Source organism: Pisolithus orientalis, assembly GCF_024613125.1.
Source record: "Pisolithus orientalis strain OTSU chromosome Unknown F5J12scaffold_10, whole genome shotgun sequence".
Lineage (NCBI taxonomy): Eukaryota > Fungi > Basidiomycota > Agaricomycetes > Boletales > Pisolithaceae > Pisolithus > Pisolithus orientalis.
This window is the reverse complement of record NW_026260791.1, coordinates 1,025,517-1,040,183: the sequence shown is the minus strand read 5'-3', so window position 1 is coordinate 1,040,183 and position 14,667 is coordinate 1,025,517. Positions and strand designations below refer to the sequence as shown.

At 46.3% G+C, this 14,667-nt stretch overlaps 2 protein-coding genes and 1 pseudogene across 3 annotated transcripts; 2 read left to right on the top strand and 1 right to left on the bottom strand.

Moving 5' to 3' along the window:
- Positions 1-707: 707 nt before the first annotated feature.
- Positions 708-2,143, top strand: F5J12DRAFT_718929 (uncharacterized protein; the record flags this gene model as incomplete). Its single annotated transcript, XM_051741140.1, has 4 exons — positions 708-854; positions 1,161-1,414; positions 1,470-1,782; positions 1,832-2,143. The coding sequence occupies 4 exons, from the start codon at positions 708-710 to the stop codon at positions 2,141-2,143; spliced, it is 1,026 nt and encodes a 341-aa protein (XP_051601226.1).
- A 442-nt stretch (positions 2,144-2,585) lies between these two features.
- F5J12DRAFT_891746 (uncharacterized protein) lies at positions 2,586-3,859 on the top strand (the record flags this gene model as incomplete). The annotated part of the gene is made up of 5 exons (XM_051747519.1): positions 2,586-2,630; positions 2,679-2,807; positions 2,864-2,969; positions 3,019-3,420; positions 3,468-3,859. The coding sequence occupies 5 exons, from the start codon at positions 2,586-2,588 to the stop codon at positions 3,857-3,859; spliced, it is 1,074 nt and encodes a 357-aa protein (XP_051601225.1).
- Positions 3,860-5,143: 1,284 nt separating this feature from the next.
- F5J12DRAFT_t96 lies at positions 5,144-5,216 on the bottom strand (annotated as a pseudogene). Its single transcript has one exon. The product of its transcript is annotated as a tRNA-OTHER (tRNA).
- Between the last annotated feature and the right edge of the window lie 9,451 nt (positions 5,217-14,667).

Genomic DNA, 14,667 nt, shown 5'->3' with positions numbered 1-14,667 from the left:
ATGTGTCTGACTGAATTTCATAGATGTCTTTTCGTCGACTGAAACAGCTTACTAGGTGTGGTCCCTCTGTATGAGTTACCACCCTGACAAACCAGATTCCTGACTTGCTCCATGCAGATGATCTCATGGTCCTTGTTGACCATCAGACTGCTGAACCTTCGCACTGTGTTCCTGGAACTGTGGGGCTTTACCTTCCTGTTGAGCACTTGCTCACCTTACCTGGCTGTTGCACTTTCACACAACACCCCAGTGATTCCTCCAACCCACACATCCAATGCTGCTCTGCTTCAAGTGCTGCTCACCCATTAGAGCCTTCTGTGGGTAGTGAATGTGACCTCTCCCATGATGCTGCTTTTGACTGCTTAACCGATGGACTACATATTAGCCAAGACCCGCTCTTGTCACCATCTAGGAATGCCCAAAAAAAAATGAAGCAATGGCAGTGGTGGTTGCACATTGTCATCCCTTCCCTCCTTCAGCCATACCTTGCATATAAATGACTATCCAACCACTTCTGGAATCCTGTTGACTATGAACTGCTGATGTGTGGTTGTCACCAGACTCAAAAACTGAGAGTCATTCGCATTGATTTCAATGGTGAGATTTCTGTGTTCTTCATCATTTTCCTCTGCTTAGATGCATTCATGGCAGCTCTGCAATCAGTTGATCTGGCTGTCTGTCCTTGTGCAGCCCTCCAACTCCTTTGGATGGGCTACTTCCCCTGTGCCCCACTGGGGCCAACACTTGCTGTTAGCCTACAGCTTCTTGGCTTGTGCATACCTCCAAACACTTCAGCATGGTGTGAGTCCCTTGAGGCATACCTTGCAGCTATGGGTTATGAGGTGGACACAAAGGTATGGAATTGTCATGTTTTGTATCATTACCCCATTTTTTCCACTTTGTAAAACATACATTACTGCCCTAGTGACTGTAGTACAGATGACTCTGCTATGTAGGTAGTATATCTTAATCTGATGCATGACTATTTCATGGTTATAAGTGCATGCATGTGTGACATGTTCTGTTTCTTGGGACTGCTGTAGTGTTATGTTGATAGGGTAGGATGTTTGTTGGTATTGTTTGTGGTGATGTTGCTATATTATTAATGCATACTTTGGTTGTTCTTCTCAGTCATGGATCATTGCTGATGATACTTGCAGGAGGGTATATGCCAGAGGTTCAGTAATGCATATCACTGGTATTGTATTCTGGAAACATCCCTTGATGAATATGTCCAACAACAACTGCAAGAATCTGCTAGTCCACCATCAAACATCCCCTCTGCAATCCCATTGCCAAGTTCCCCAGACAATGATGTCCTCAGTTCAAAGATGAGGCCATCAGAATACCTACAACAGCATTGTCCTCTATGCTTTGGTGGCCAGAGCTGGCAGAGCAATAATAGTGAACATGGGTATGTCACTTGGTGGATATAGTTTTGTCAACTGCTAAAATTTCCTTTGTTCTAGCTTTTCTGATGTTGATGCAATTGTTTGCATTGATGCTTGTTTTACTCAGAAGTGCAGAAGTGGGCATCCAGATGATCCAGTAAACCCTACAGCTACAGTCTTTCTTTCACAAGAAGATATTTGTGCTATGGAGCATGAGGTTAATGAGTTGCAAAAGTCAAAGTCTTCAACCCAAAGGAGAAGTGGACAGCCTTTGAAAAAGAATTATCTTGGTGATGGGGAGGATGAGTTTGAAGAGGGAATGAGGATAACAGTGTCAGTGCTGAAGGGTTATAATGAGTCCTTTACTGCAGCTGATGAGAGGCACCAGAAAGTGAGTCTTAATCATTTATTCTGACTCCATTGGTCTGATGGCAGTGTAGGCAAGTACCCAGTTCTTTTCAGATACTGGTGTCATGGCCCTACTCTGTCATCATGATTGTGTCATTTACCTTGCAAATATGACTTCAGCTGGGGAGAGGCAACATTATGCACTTGCCCTCATCAAATCTCTTTTTTTTCATCTCCCAGATAATTTTCATATTGGGCTGTTATATGACATAGGTTGTCAACTGGAACAGAGCTGCAGGAAGTGGGGTTTTCTCAAGTCATTTCTGCCACATATTTCTTTTGCCATCTCAGTATTTCTTGCCTTTGGTCATCAATGGGCATGTCAGCTTATCTATCACCCCTGAAAATGTGAAGGATTTGGGCTATCTGATGGAGAGGGATGTGAGTGTTTTTGGAGTTCAATCAAAGGGCTGATACCATCTCTTCATGTTTCTGGGGTATGTGTGCAGTATGCCACATCTGTTTCAAGCTAACATATTATTCAGTATCATCAATGCCTCTTTGTTATTGACTTCCAGGTGTGCCACCTGGACATGAAGAGTCTCACTGGTTTGGGCCAGTGGCTTTTGTGTCACTGGAATCATTGCCAAGAAAAGAAGGCTGCTGCAAACAGAGGCCTAAGGAGATGTGGAGTTGATATCCCAACTCTTCAAGCTGAATGGGTTGCTCAAGTCTCTGCACAGACAAAGCCAGCTCCTTGTAAGCTGCTGATATAAATAATGACTCCTGCTCACCATCAAATTAGGTCACAGCTCTAAAGCTACTGAGAATATGATATTGCAAATCATGGCAACTCAGAAATCATTGGCAAATTATGAGGCCAAGCTAGAAGTGCTGGAGAAAGATCTTCTCCATGGGGTTGCTGACATGACAAGCTAGAATATCCAAATTGCAGAGTGTCATCAAAAGGTTAAGTGTTTTAAAGAAGCTTTGCAGAACCAGAGGGCAACCCTAGGCATAAATGGGCATTCAAATCTTGCTAGTATCCAAAAGAGTGCTTATCTTCAAGTTAGTGGCAGTGTATTTTCTACATGGTTTCATCTAATTGAGACCATGTTCCATAGCTTCGCATGCATGCATTAGCAATCAAGAAACATATCAGAGATTGTCTGTGCCAACAGAAGTTTGAGTTGGAAAGACTGGAATGCTCATATCTGCAGACTCTCAGTGGTAAGAGGTCATCATTCATGAATACCCTTGTATTTGACTTACCTTGAAGAACAAAGACTTCAAAACCACACAGAAGCATCTGTGAAGCGACAAGAACCAGGAATAGCCAAGCTTGCCAGTAGCTACAATAATCTGTGTCTGCAAATTGTAGGCCTCATACACAAGGGAAAAGCTCCTCAGGGGTCAATAGCCCCACTCCTGATCCCAAGGGACTCTTTGTTCAAACTGGATGTGGATGATGATATTTGGCAGGATATTGGCCTTGGGGATGATTCAGATGGGTTACTACCCCCATGGTTAGCTGATGAAAAAGTGCACTCAGGGATCAGATCACTCCTTGAGCTGAGGCATTGTGAAGAAGAGGAAAGGCACCTGTTGCAGGAAAGAAGAGCTTTGACAGAGTGGTTTTCTGAAGAGTGGGGTCATGTGCAGAAAACCAGACAGAGTGCTGGTAAGAGACATGTGTCATTGCATTACCATGACTAACACACATTGCAGATGTTGATCTTGCATATGAACTTGACTGCAGAGCATTGAGACTAGCAGGTCTGTGCATCTTGTGGAAAAGGCAACTTAGAGGCTATCCTGGAACACCTAATGAGAACTGGGGTGCAAGTGATGAAGAACTGCACAGCATGGTGCAGGGTGGTCATGTTATATATATTGATGGTGATAATGAGGAGAGGTTTGATGGATTGGAGTCAGAGGGTGAAGAGGATGAGGATGAAGTGATGGATGATGAGTTGCTAAGTGTTGCTGAAGAATTTGCCCTGGCAGATGAATATCACCAACAAAGTGATATGCCATTGGAAGAATTCCATTGGGGAGAAGAATGGGAGAATGACCTACTGGATATGGATCCACCATCATCTCCAAGTAAAAGAGTTTGATACAGATAAGGGTGATAGAGACATATTATAATCTATTTGGTGTGTTTAAATAGAATTTTTTTTGAGCATCATGTTTGCAAGACATATGCATGGGTAACATGTAGAATAATCCCACTGGTTGGCAGAGGGGTAGGTGGGATGTCCCAATGTAGCCTTAGAGGCTGTTGTGGGACATCCCACTGCTTGCCAAAGGGGAGGGTGGGACATCCCAATGTAGCCTTAGAGGCTGCTGTGGGACATCCCACTGCTTGCCAGAAGGGGGGAGGGATGTCCCAATGCAGCCTTAGAGGCTGTTGTGGGACATCCCACTGCTTGGAAAAGGGGAGGGTTGGATGTCCCAATTTAGCCTTAGAGGCTGTTGTGGGACATCCCACTGCTTGCCTAAGGGGAGGGTGGGACATCCCAATGTAGCCTTAGAGGCTTCTGTGGGACATCCCACTGCTTTCCAGAAGGGGGGTGGGATGTCCCAATGTAGCCTTAGAGGGTATTGTGGGACATCCCACTGGGTGACAAAGGGGAGGGTGGGATACCCCACACCAGTCTCAGAAGGGGGCCAGTGGGATGTCCCAACTTAGCCTAAGAGGCTGTTGTGGGATATCCCACTGGCTGCTGGAGAGTGGGGTGGAATGTCAATATAACCCAAGAGGGTGTTCTGGGACATAGCCTCAGCTAGTGTTGCTGTGGCTCAGCTCCAAAGGCTGACCTGCTCAACAACAAGCAGCTTAGTCACTATGACAACTATTACCAAATGTAGCCTTGTGTTGCCACATACCAAATCCACAATAATTATTTTAATACTCAATAATATAGATGTGGTATGACCCTTGGCTGAGGACAGCTCCCTGAGCCACAGCAACACTACCCCCAGCTTCCAGAGGGGGAAGTGGGATGTCCCAATGTAGCTTTATGATGGAAATGTGACCAGAGCTGGGATTGAAGCAACCTCTTAGGTGATAAACAGTGCTCTAACAGTTGAGCAAATATATATTGTGCAGGTACTAATATCAGTAGCATGGGGGTAAACCAGTGACATGGGAACAAGACTATGTGAAGAGCAATGCACCATTCCCCACTTGCTCAGAGGCTGCTGTGGGACATCCCACTGGTTTCCAGAGAGGGGGAGGGATGTCCCAATGTAGCCTTAGAGGCTGTTGTGGGACATCCCACTGCTTGCCAGAGGGGGGGGAGGGATGTCCCAATGTAACTTTAGAGGCTGTCATGGGACATCCCACTGCTTGCCAGAGGGGGGGAGGGATGTCCCAATGTAGCCTTATGAGGAAAATGTGACCAGTCCTAAGATTGAACCAGTGACCTCCTAGGTGTTTACCAGGTGCTGCAACCACTGAGCCATATGGTCTGGGTACTAGTGTCAGTAGCTTGGGGGCTTAGACTAGCACTGTGGGAACATATCTCCATGAAGTTAATGCACAGAATGCACTATCTCCAATGTGGTCCCTTCATCTGGCCACTTTTGGGGTGTAAAAACAGTGCACACCCCCTAGGGTCATGCAAATGGTCTGATTGCCTTTTGACCTTGTGTCATGTGATGGATCAGGATTTACTGCTGTGTTTCCAGGAGGCCTTACTATCAGCCACCTTGTGTCCATGTAACTCACATGATCTGGACTTACTAAGGATGCTGCATGACCCATTGTACTGAGCATGCATGGGTTCCAGATGCAGCTCATAACCTGATGAAAATGTGACCAGAGCTGGCATTGAGCCAGGACCCTCTCAGTGTCAAGCAGCTTCTCTGACCATGGAGCTACCTTGCATTGGATTCTCTATGGTGCTTGTAGGATTAGTGCAGATTACAACTGCAACACCTTAGAGGCTGTGTTGGGACATCCCTCTGGTTTCCAGAGGGGAGGGTGGGATGTCCCAATATAGCCTTAGAGGCTGTTGTGGGACATCCCACTGGTTGGCAAAGGGGAGGGTGGGATGTCCCAATGTAGGCTTAGAGGCTGTTGGGGGACATCCCACTGGTTGGCAGTGGGGAGGGTGGGATGTCCCAATGTAGGCTTGGAGGCTGTTGTAGGACATCCCACTGCTTGGCAAAGGGGAGGGTGGGACATCCCAACATAGCCTTAGAGGCTGTTGTGGGACATCCCACTGCTTGGCAAAGGGGAGGGTGGGATGTCCCAAGGCAGCCTTGGAGGCTGCTGTGGGACATCCCAAGTCCCCTTGTGAAAGTCAGTGGGATGTCCCATCCCAGCCTAAGCAGGCTATGATGGCACATCCTCCTAAGTTATCTTTGCAGACCAGCACAATGCCCCATGATGACCTCAGAGGCTCATCTGGGACATTCTGCCCTCTGCAGATGGTGTTGCAAAGGTGACCAACCCCATGTTCTATGTGGGTGACTTTGAGATATTGGCTTGTCACACAAGTGTTCAAAAACCATTCAGTTCTTCCTTCATACAGTACAAATTGCATGAGGTATAGACACAAATTGATTGAATTTATTATTGCAATTTTCAAGGCAAATGTGGAGGCCCAGGTGGGTCATCTCCCTGGAAACTAGTGAGATGTCCCAATACAGCAGAATCACATTGCAAAGATGTACATGAAAAGTACTATTGTATACTACTATGCATGGTGGGATGGGAGGGGATGTATAGGTCAAAGGATACTTTGTGGATTAAATCTGTCAGAGGAGCAAGGGGGCTAGGATTTCTGCAGCTATTTCAATGCTAATATAAGCTGCACTTTCAGGAGTAGGGACCCCAGTCACCCAAGGCAGTCTTGGGACATCCCAAATAATTGCATTTGAATGGATGGCTATGTGGGAAATCCCATCTGTCCCAAGGCCTAAAAATCTGCATAGCCCTGGGACATGACCAGATGTCCCTGGGCAGACCTTGGTCTGGGAGGCTATTAGGCTGGATGGTTTGGAGAAACTATTCAGCCTAAATGCTTATGAAAAATGGTTACCTGAAGTGGTCGATTGCCATATGACCACAGCTGAGTATCAACTTAGAAGTCTGCTGAACTCTGCACAGAGTTGGTTCATATATGTTTTGCATAAGGAAGCAGAAATTCCACTACTGTTCAGGCCCTTAGTCACAACACATGGGCAGCCTGTGTGTCAAAACACCAACACTCATATTGACCCTGAGATAGGCCTGAGGGACTAAAGTGAGAGCAACATATGTATGGGCCCACAAGTGCATTACCACAACATATGGGAGGGCCCTTGGTGGGTAAGGATGTTGAAACATTTAGATGGGCCCATGACCAATTAAGTATACTGAGCTGCTGTAAGACATGGACAGGCCTGTCCTGGTAGGTTACACCCCTGTTGCAACATCAAGGTGGGCCTGCCTATCATAACATGGAGAGGGTCACAACATAAGGACAGGCCTGTCTATGATTAGAATACAAAGTTGGCAACATATGGATGGGCCCAGGAGTAATATCATTTATGGTGTCACAACATATAGACAGGCCCATTCATAATAAGCCATACTGCTGTCACAACATAAAGATGGGCCCATCAGTAATGTAATTTCATAATGTCACAACATATGGACTGGCCTGTCAATGGTAAGATGCACTGCTGTCGAAACATAAAGACAGGCCTGTCAGTAATCTCATGTATAGCATCACAACATATGGATGGGCCCATCACTAGTATCATACAATAGAGTCACAACATATGGGCAGGCCTGGCCCCAGTAAGATGTACCCAGTCAAAATATCAAGACAGGCCTGTCACTAATATCATTTAATATAGTCACAACATATGGACAGTCACAGAAGTATCTATACAAGTAACTAGGTGCACGGTAAGCATAGTAAAGTAAGCAGAAGGATATCATACTCACCTCAGTCACGTGCAGACAGCAACAATGTCTGACATGATGGGGTCTACAGTGCAGAACTAAATACTGTAATGTAACAATAGAAGTGAAACACCAGGTGTTGAACCTGTTTACAATAAGTATTGTCTCATTGTGAGATGTGCTATGGTCTTCGTGGATAACAAGAGTACTCACACATAAGTGCGAGACACTGTAAATACAATAAACATAAGGACACAGAGCGTTAGTTTGTGCGTTCAGTAATAGTGTTGAGTAAGAAAAGGGTCTAAAGCAGAAATTAGTTTTCATGACCCAGAGTGGATGCATTCAGAAGGGGCTACATGCGACTTGCCAAATCTAACACTCCCCCTCAAGTAGGACATAGACCGAGTTTGACAGAAAAGTGCTTCACCTTGGGCAACAGTAAAGCTTTAGTCAGGGTGTTGGCAACCATATCAGTGGTGGGGCAGTAGATTAAGCGGATCTTGCCATTTTCAACGACCCAGTGGATGAAGTGGAAATGGATATCGATATGTTTGGTGCATGCATGATATTGATGATCTTTGGTGAGTGCGATAGGTGATTGATTATCTGAGAACAACATGGTCGGTTCAGCAAGTGGCCCAAACAGCTCTCCGGTGAGCGACCGAAGCCATAAGGCTTCCTTGGCTGTGTGGGTGGCTGCCATGTACTCGCTTTCAGTCGTCGACAGTGAGATGATTTCCTGTCGTTTTGAGGACCATGACATGGCACCACCATCTATCAAGAAAGTGTACCCTGAGACCGCTCTGTGGTCTTCCACCATACTTCCATCTGCGTCTGCGTATCCTACGAGCATGTTGGGTGTCCTGCTGTATGTCAACTTCAAATTCTTGGTTCCAAGAATGTAACAATATATTCTTCTAACTGCTTCCCAGTGGGGAATCCCAGGGTTTCTGGAGAAACGGGAGACAGTGGTCATGGCATATGAGATATTGGGATGGGTACCCAGGGAGGCATACATCAGTGAGCCAATGGCTTCACGATACGGTATGTGTTTCATCGCAGTGTATTCAGCACCGGTGGAGGGTGACTGACCAGAGTGCAGCTTTGTGCTAGGTTCCATGGGGTTTGATATGGGTTTTAACTCATCAAAGCTGAAGTGTCAGACGATTGATTCGATGTAGGGACGCTGGCACAGTGAGATAGTGCATTCATCTCGGTTTCTGGTGACCTCTATCCCGAGCAACCAATGGAGCTCGCCAAGGTCAGTTATCTCGACATACTTTCTGATGTCCCTTTTGAACTCATCAATCTCGCTTGAAAGTGTGGCGGCAATAGTGCAGTTGTCGACATGTACAACGATGATTATGAGCTTGCCGGTGTTGCGACGTTGGAAGTACACAGCTTGGTCGACAGAACACTGGGTGAACCCAAGCTCATCTACTAATATCTCAACTAGCCTCTGGTACCAGTGATGACCACTTTGCTTTAGGCCATACAAAGTTTTGCAAAGGCAGCAGACCTTGTGTGGGTGATCAGCAGATTCGAATCTGGGAGGCTGGTGCATGTAAATGACTTCGTCGTCAGTGAGTGTGCCGCTTAGGTACGCTCCTTTGATATCTATCTGATGGAGTTGTAGATCAGAGCGAGCAGCCATCGCAAGTACAACACAGATGGATGTGAGCATTGCTACTGGTGCGAACATATTGAAGTAATCGACACCTTTGACCTGTGAGTACCCCTGGGTGACAAGTCTAGCCTTGTGCCACATGATGTTTCCTGTGGCATCCTTCTTGGCCCGGAACACCCATTTTGAACCTACAACATTTGCACCAGGGGGTAAGTCGACGAGTTCCCAAGTTCCTGCATCCTGTAACATCGCTAACTCCTCTCTTATTCCATTTTCCCATTGCGGCCAATTGGGACAGCAACAAGCTTCAGCTAGCGAGCTGGGCTCGAGAGCTTCTGTTTCAGCAGTAATCTTGTCCATAGCCATAGCAAGGTCAATCCGACATAGGTTGTCGTCTGAGTCTTCAATGATAGATGCAAGTAGGGCTGTGGCAGTCTCTTGCTCCCCCTCGAGCCTGACAGGGTTTGAATGTTCCTCGACAACAGTAGGTAACTGAACTCCTTTTGGTACTTCAGGTGTACCGCAACGGTTGGTACTACCTTTTCCAGTGAGAATCTCTGCGAGGCACTGGCTGGGTTTTCAGATTCGTTTCGTGACAGGTGGATCGGCTGGAAGCAGTGGAGGCACAGGTTGAGCTGGAGTGACTGGTGGAGGAGATGGAGCTGCGGCAATCTCTGCAACGGGTGCTGTAGACATTAGCATCGCATTTGGTAAGTACACATCTTCTTCCTCCCCCTCACGAGGTAACAGCTCAGCCTAGGAGGGGTCCCAGTACACGTTTCTTTCGACAGTGACTGACTTCTTTTCAGGCCAGTATATGTGACATCCATTGGGGCTGTTATTGTCTATTCCAACCCATTGGCCTTCAGCGACACATCCTCCAAGCTTGCTTCCACCCTCAATTCATACCCAGACGTTGGAGCCCCATGCATGGGCTCGACTAAGGTCAGGTTTCTTCCCAGTTGCAGCTTCGAGAGGCGTTCCTCCATCAAGTGCTTTAGTGGGGGTTCTGTTCTTCAACCAGACAGTGTGATGTACTGCCTTGCCCCAAAGGGCGCGAGGTAATCCACTCTCATGTAGCATGGCACATACTTTCTCCAGCAATGTGCGGTTAAGGTGCTCAGCGATGCCATTGTGCTGCGGGGTATTGTGTACAGTGAGTTTTTGCTTTGTACCAGCTGCCCTGAGGTACATCACAAATTCTTTTCCTAGGTACTCACCACCTCAATTGGAATGAAGAGTCTTCATGCAGGCGTTATGTTGGGTGCGACACCAGGCCTCAAAATCTTTATAGGCCGAGAAAGCTTCACTTTTCTGACAGAGGAGATGGATATAGGTGAGTCGTGTCTTGTCATCGGTGAACAAGATGTAGTAACACCGTCCTCTGAGAGTTTCAACAGGTGCAGGTCCCCAGAGGTCGGTATGCACTTCTTCCACAAATTCAGTAGCTTGGTCTCTGACGCGTTCCTTTGTGACAGGCTTTCTGGTCGCCTTCACATATACACAAGCTTCGCAGAAGGTCAGTTCATCCTTTGACAAGTCGAATTTCAGTCCTGACACGAGTCCCTTTTCAGCTAAGCGGTGGGCAGTGGTTGGAGATATGTGACCCATCCTTTGGTGAAGCTCCATGATGGTAACTGTTTCAGTCATGGAGTTTGCTTGGTTGCGATTGTTGTTGTGAATGACATGATAGAGACCGGCTTTGGACTTGGGGACATGTCCAACAATGTTGTTGGTGGGGTTCCTGATGATGCAGGTGCCTTCAGCGAAGGTGATGGAGTACCCTAGCTGATCAAGGCAGCCGACAGATATGAGGGTGTATCCTACCTTGGGCAAATATAGCACCTCTGTAAGTCTCAATTTAGTCACATCATACCCGTTTGGTACTTCTATGACCATCTCCCCCATAGCTGTGGTGTTAAAGAGTTGTTTGTTCACTGCTGAGAACGACCTAGGCGGTATGCTCATTAGGGCCTCAAATCTCTCCTTGTAGGGGGAGATGTGACGAGTGGATCCAGAATCGTAGAGTTCGATGACACACACATTAATAGGGCTGTCGTTTACAAGGTTTGTGAACTCTGGGGAGGTTTCAGTGGGCTCATCAGGACTTGAGCTGTTTCTGCAAGGTGAGTCCTTGCCATCCACTTCCTCCACCTCACTGAACCAGTCCTCATCACAGGTGGTGAAGTGTTGCCGATATTCGTCATCATCATCCAAGGATACGCTCAATAGATCAGGGAGTGTCACCTCATCATCCAGCTCGTCCAAGGCATGGGCCGAGAAGGCACCCTCTTCATCAGAGTCAAGCATCACAACGTGAGTGGATCCATTTGTAGCAGTGGATGTAGCTTCTTTCTTTTTATCAGGATCAGGACATTGAGACTTGTAGTGCTCCCTCGACCCACAGTTCCAGCAGGGTCCATGCTGGTGAGCATGCCCTCTGGAGCTTCCTCCTCAACCTCTCCAACTCCCTCGTCCTCGATTACAGGAGTTTCCAGGGGTCATGGCCAAGGCTACATCACCTTCATGGGTTCTTTGCTTAGGACATGAGTGCCGCATCTCCTTGCAGCTTCGTCTTTCTGATTCTTCGATAATAAGGGAGATGAGAATATCGGGGTCAACAGTTTGCATTGGGCTGTACAAACAAGCAGTTGCGAGCTGACCAGATGTGAAGCTGGTGAGGTATTTGGGTAAGGATTGGATGATGGTCAATCAATAGTCCTTTTCTTTGATCTGTATGCTGATGGCTGCCAACTCATCTCTCTTCGTACACAGATCATCCAGGAATTGGCAGACGTCGCTGTCAGCAGGGCATTGCATGCCTAAAAACTTCATTTGCAGATCCATTTGAGCGTAAGCTCCCTTCTTGGTGTACTCACAAACGATCTCATTCCACATGGCAGCAATGCTGCTAAGGCTACACACCCAAAGGGCAGTGGAATCAGGGATCCATTGAGTAAGTAAATGTTTCACCATATTTTCGCTTTTCTGCCACTTAGCAAGTTCATCAGTGTCAGGAGGGACTACTGTCACAAATCCATCCTGATCAGTGGAGGTCATACTGGCAGGGCAAAGAGAGGTTCCATCGAAGTGGGACCATAGCTCCTTAGCTTCGACAGTGGTCTGGAAGCGAAGGGAGAAGATCACCCAGTTTGCACCTTTGATATCGAGCTTCAGAATGTTGCCCAGGAGTGTATCAGTGGTGACAGGGATAGCAGTGGTCATTGCAGGGAGATGAGGGTCGATTTAACAGCAAGAATATCGAAATGATGGTGAGATTTCCATAGGCTATTAGAGCTCGGGGCTCATAACCTCACAGAAGTATCTATACAAGTAACTCAGTCATGCACAGACAGCATCAATGTCTGTATATATTTACCTATACAAGTAACTAGGTGTGCGGTAAGCATAGTAAAGTAAGCAGAAGGATATCATACTCACCTCAGTTGCACGCAGACAGTGACAATGTCTGAGGTGATGGGGTCTACAGTGCAGAACTAAATACTGTAATGTAACAATAGAAGTGAAACACCGGGTGTTGAACCTGTTTACAATAAGTATTGTCTTGTTGTGAGACATGCTATGGTCTTCGTGGATAACAAGAGGACTCACACATAAGTGCGAGACACTGTAAATACAATAAACATAAGGATGCGGAGAGTTAGTTTGCGCGTTCAGTAATAGTGTTGAGTAAGAAAAGGGTCTAAAGCGGAAATTAGTTTTCATGACCCAGAGTGGATGCGTTCGGAACAGGCTACATGCAACTTGCCAAATCTAACAGACAGGCCCTTCAGTAGTATTATTTATATTGTGACAGCATATGGATGGGCCTGTCCACAGTAAGATGTGCCTCTGAAGAAACATAAAGATGGGCCCCATCAGTAATCTCATATATAGCATCACAACATATGGATGGGCCCTTCAGTAGTATTTTTATATTGTCACAACATATGGGTGGGCCCATCAGTAATATCATCTAATAGCATCACAACATAAGGACAGGCCCTTCAGTAGTATCATGTATATCATCACAATAAATGGATGGGCCCATCTAGCAAGATGCACCCCTGTTGCAACATAAGGACAAGTCCATGTATGTTATTCTTAGGCAGCAGAAAGGGAGATCCAAGTTATCCACATAAGGATGGCCCATGTAAGGCATTCTCAGGCAGCAGAAAGGGAGATCAAAGGGATCTACATAAGGACAGGCCCATCCATGGTATTCTCAGGCAGCAGATAAGGGAACACAAAAACCAGTGTTACAACATAAGATGGGCCAATCCATCCATCACAGGATTACAAACCCTTGGCACTGCATAAGGCAGGCCAATCTGTCATATCATAGATAGCTCACCACAAATGGATGGGCCTATCCATATTGGGTTATCCCCCTGTCACAATATAAGATGGGCCCAGGAAGACAAGAAATGAAGAAAGTGGAACCTCTTGCACTATAAAGTATCTGAATTTCCCACTATAAACTGTGTTTCATGTTGGACGATTTGCCTATTCAGTTGGAATCTCAGGTGCTGGTCTATGTAGCTGTGAGCCAGGACTCTGCCATTGGAGCAGACAGGAAACACACAAAAAAAATGGCAGTGCTATTCCAGAACAATGCATAATATTTTTATCTGCATCTCTGCTTCATATATGCATTCAGGATTATGGACTTGTACCAGTATTGCCATCATGCTGGGGGAATCATTCATAGGCAGGATAAAAAATGTGACATCCATGCATCTCATTGTCTGTCTTTAACCTCTGACTCTTCCACTCTCCAATCACCATCACCACTCTCACTGTCAAATTACTCCATTGTCTCATCATCAGAAACATGTTGTCATCATCTTCTCGCAAGCTCTTCAAGAAATCACCTGAGCTCAATGCTGCAGCCAACCACATACTTCAAATTTACTTCAAGGATATTGCAGAAAGCAGCAAGCTGGGAAAGGCAGACAAGATTGTGAAGTGGAGAGGTGCCATCAAGGCAATAAATGATGAACTAGTGTGTCATAGCATCATCACACTTTTTCACTAACTGATGTATTCAGGACACTGTACACAACCTCATCACTAGGATGGATGAGATTCCAATGACCCTCATCAGTGTTGACATGTTTTGAAAGTGGCATGAAGACCTCAGTTTGATTGACCACCTGTGGCCTGAGTGGAAGACTGCCCTATCCCCTTCCAAAACCAACATTGCCAACCACAAGTGGCTTGACATTGTCAAGTGTTGATATGACTACCACTGTTTGGGCCCCCTTATGCCCCATGTTGTGCCAACACCAACACCACCTGCTCAAGAGACTGAAATGCTTATGAGCAACAAAAGAAAACAGAAAGCAACCAAGGCAGAGGTGGAGCAAATGATAGCAGAGAGCTCACACAGG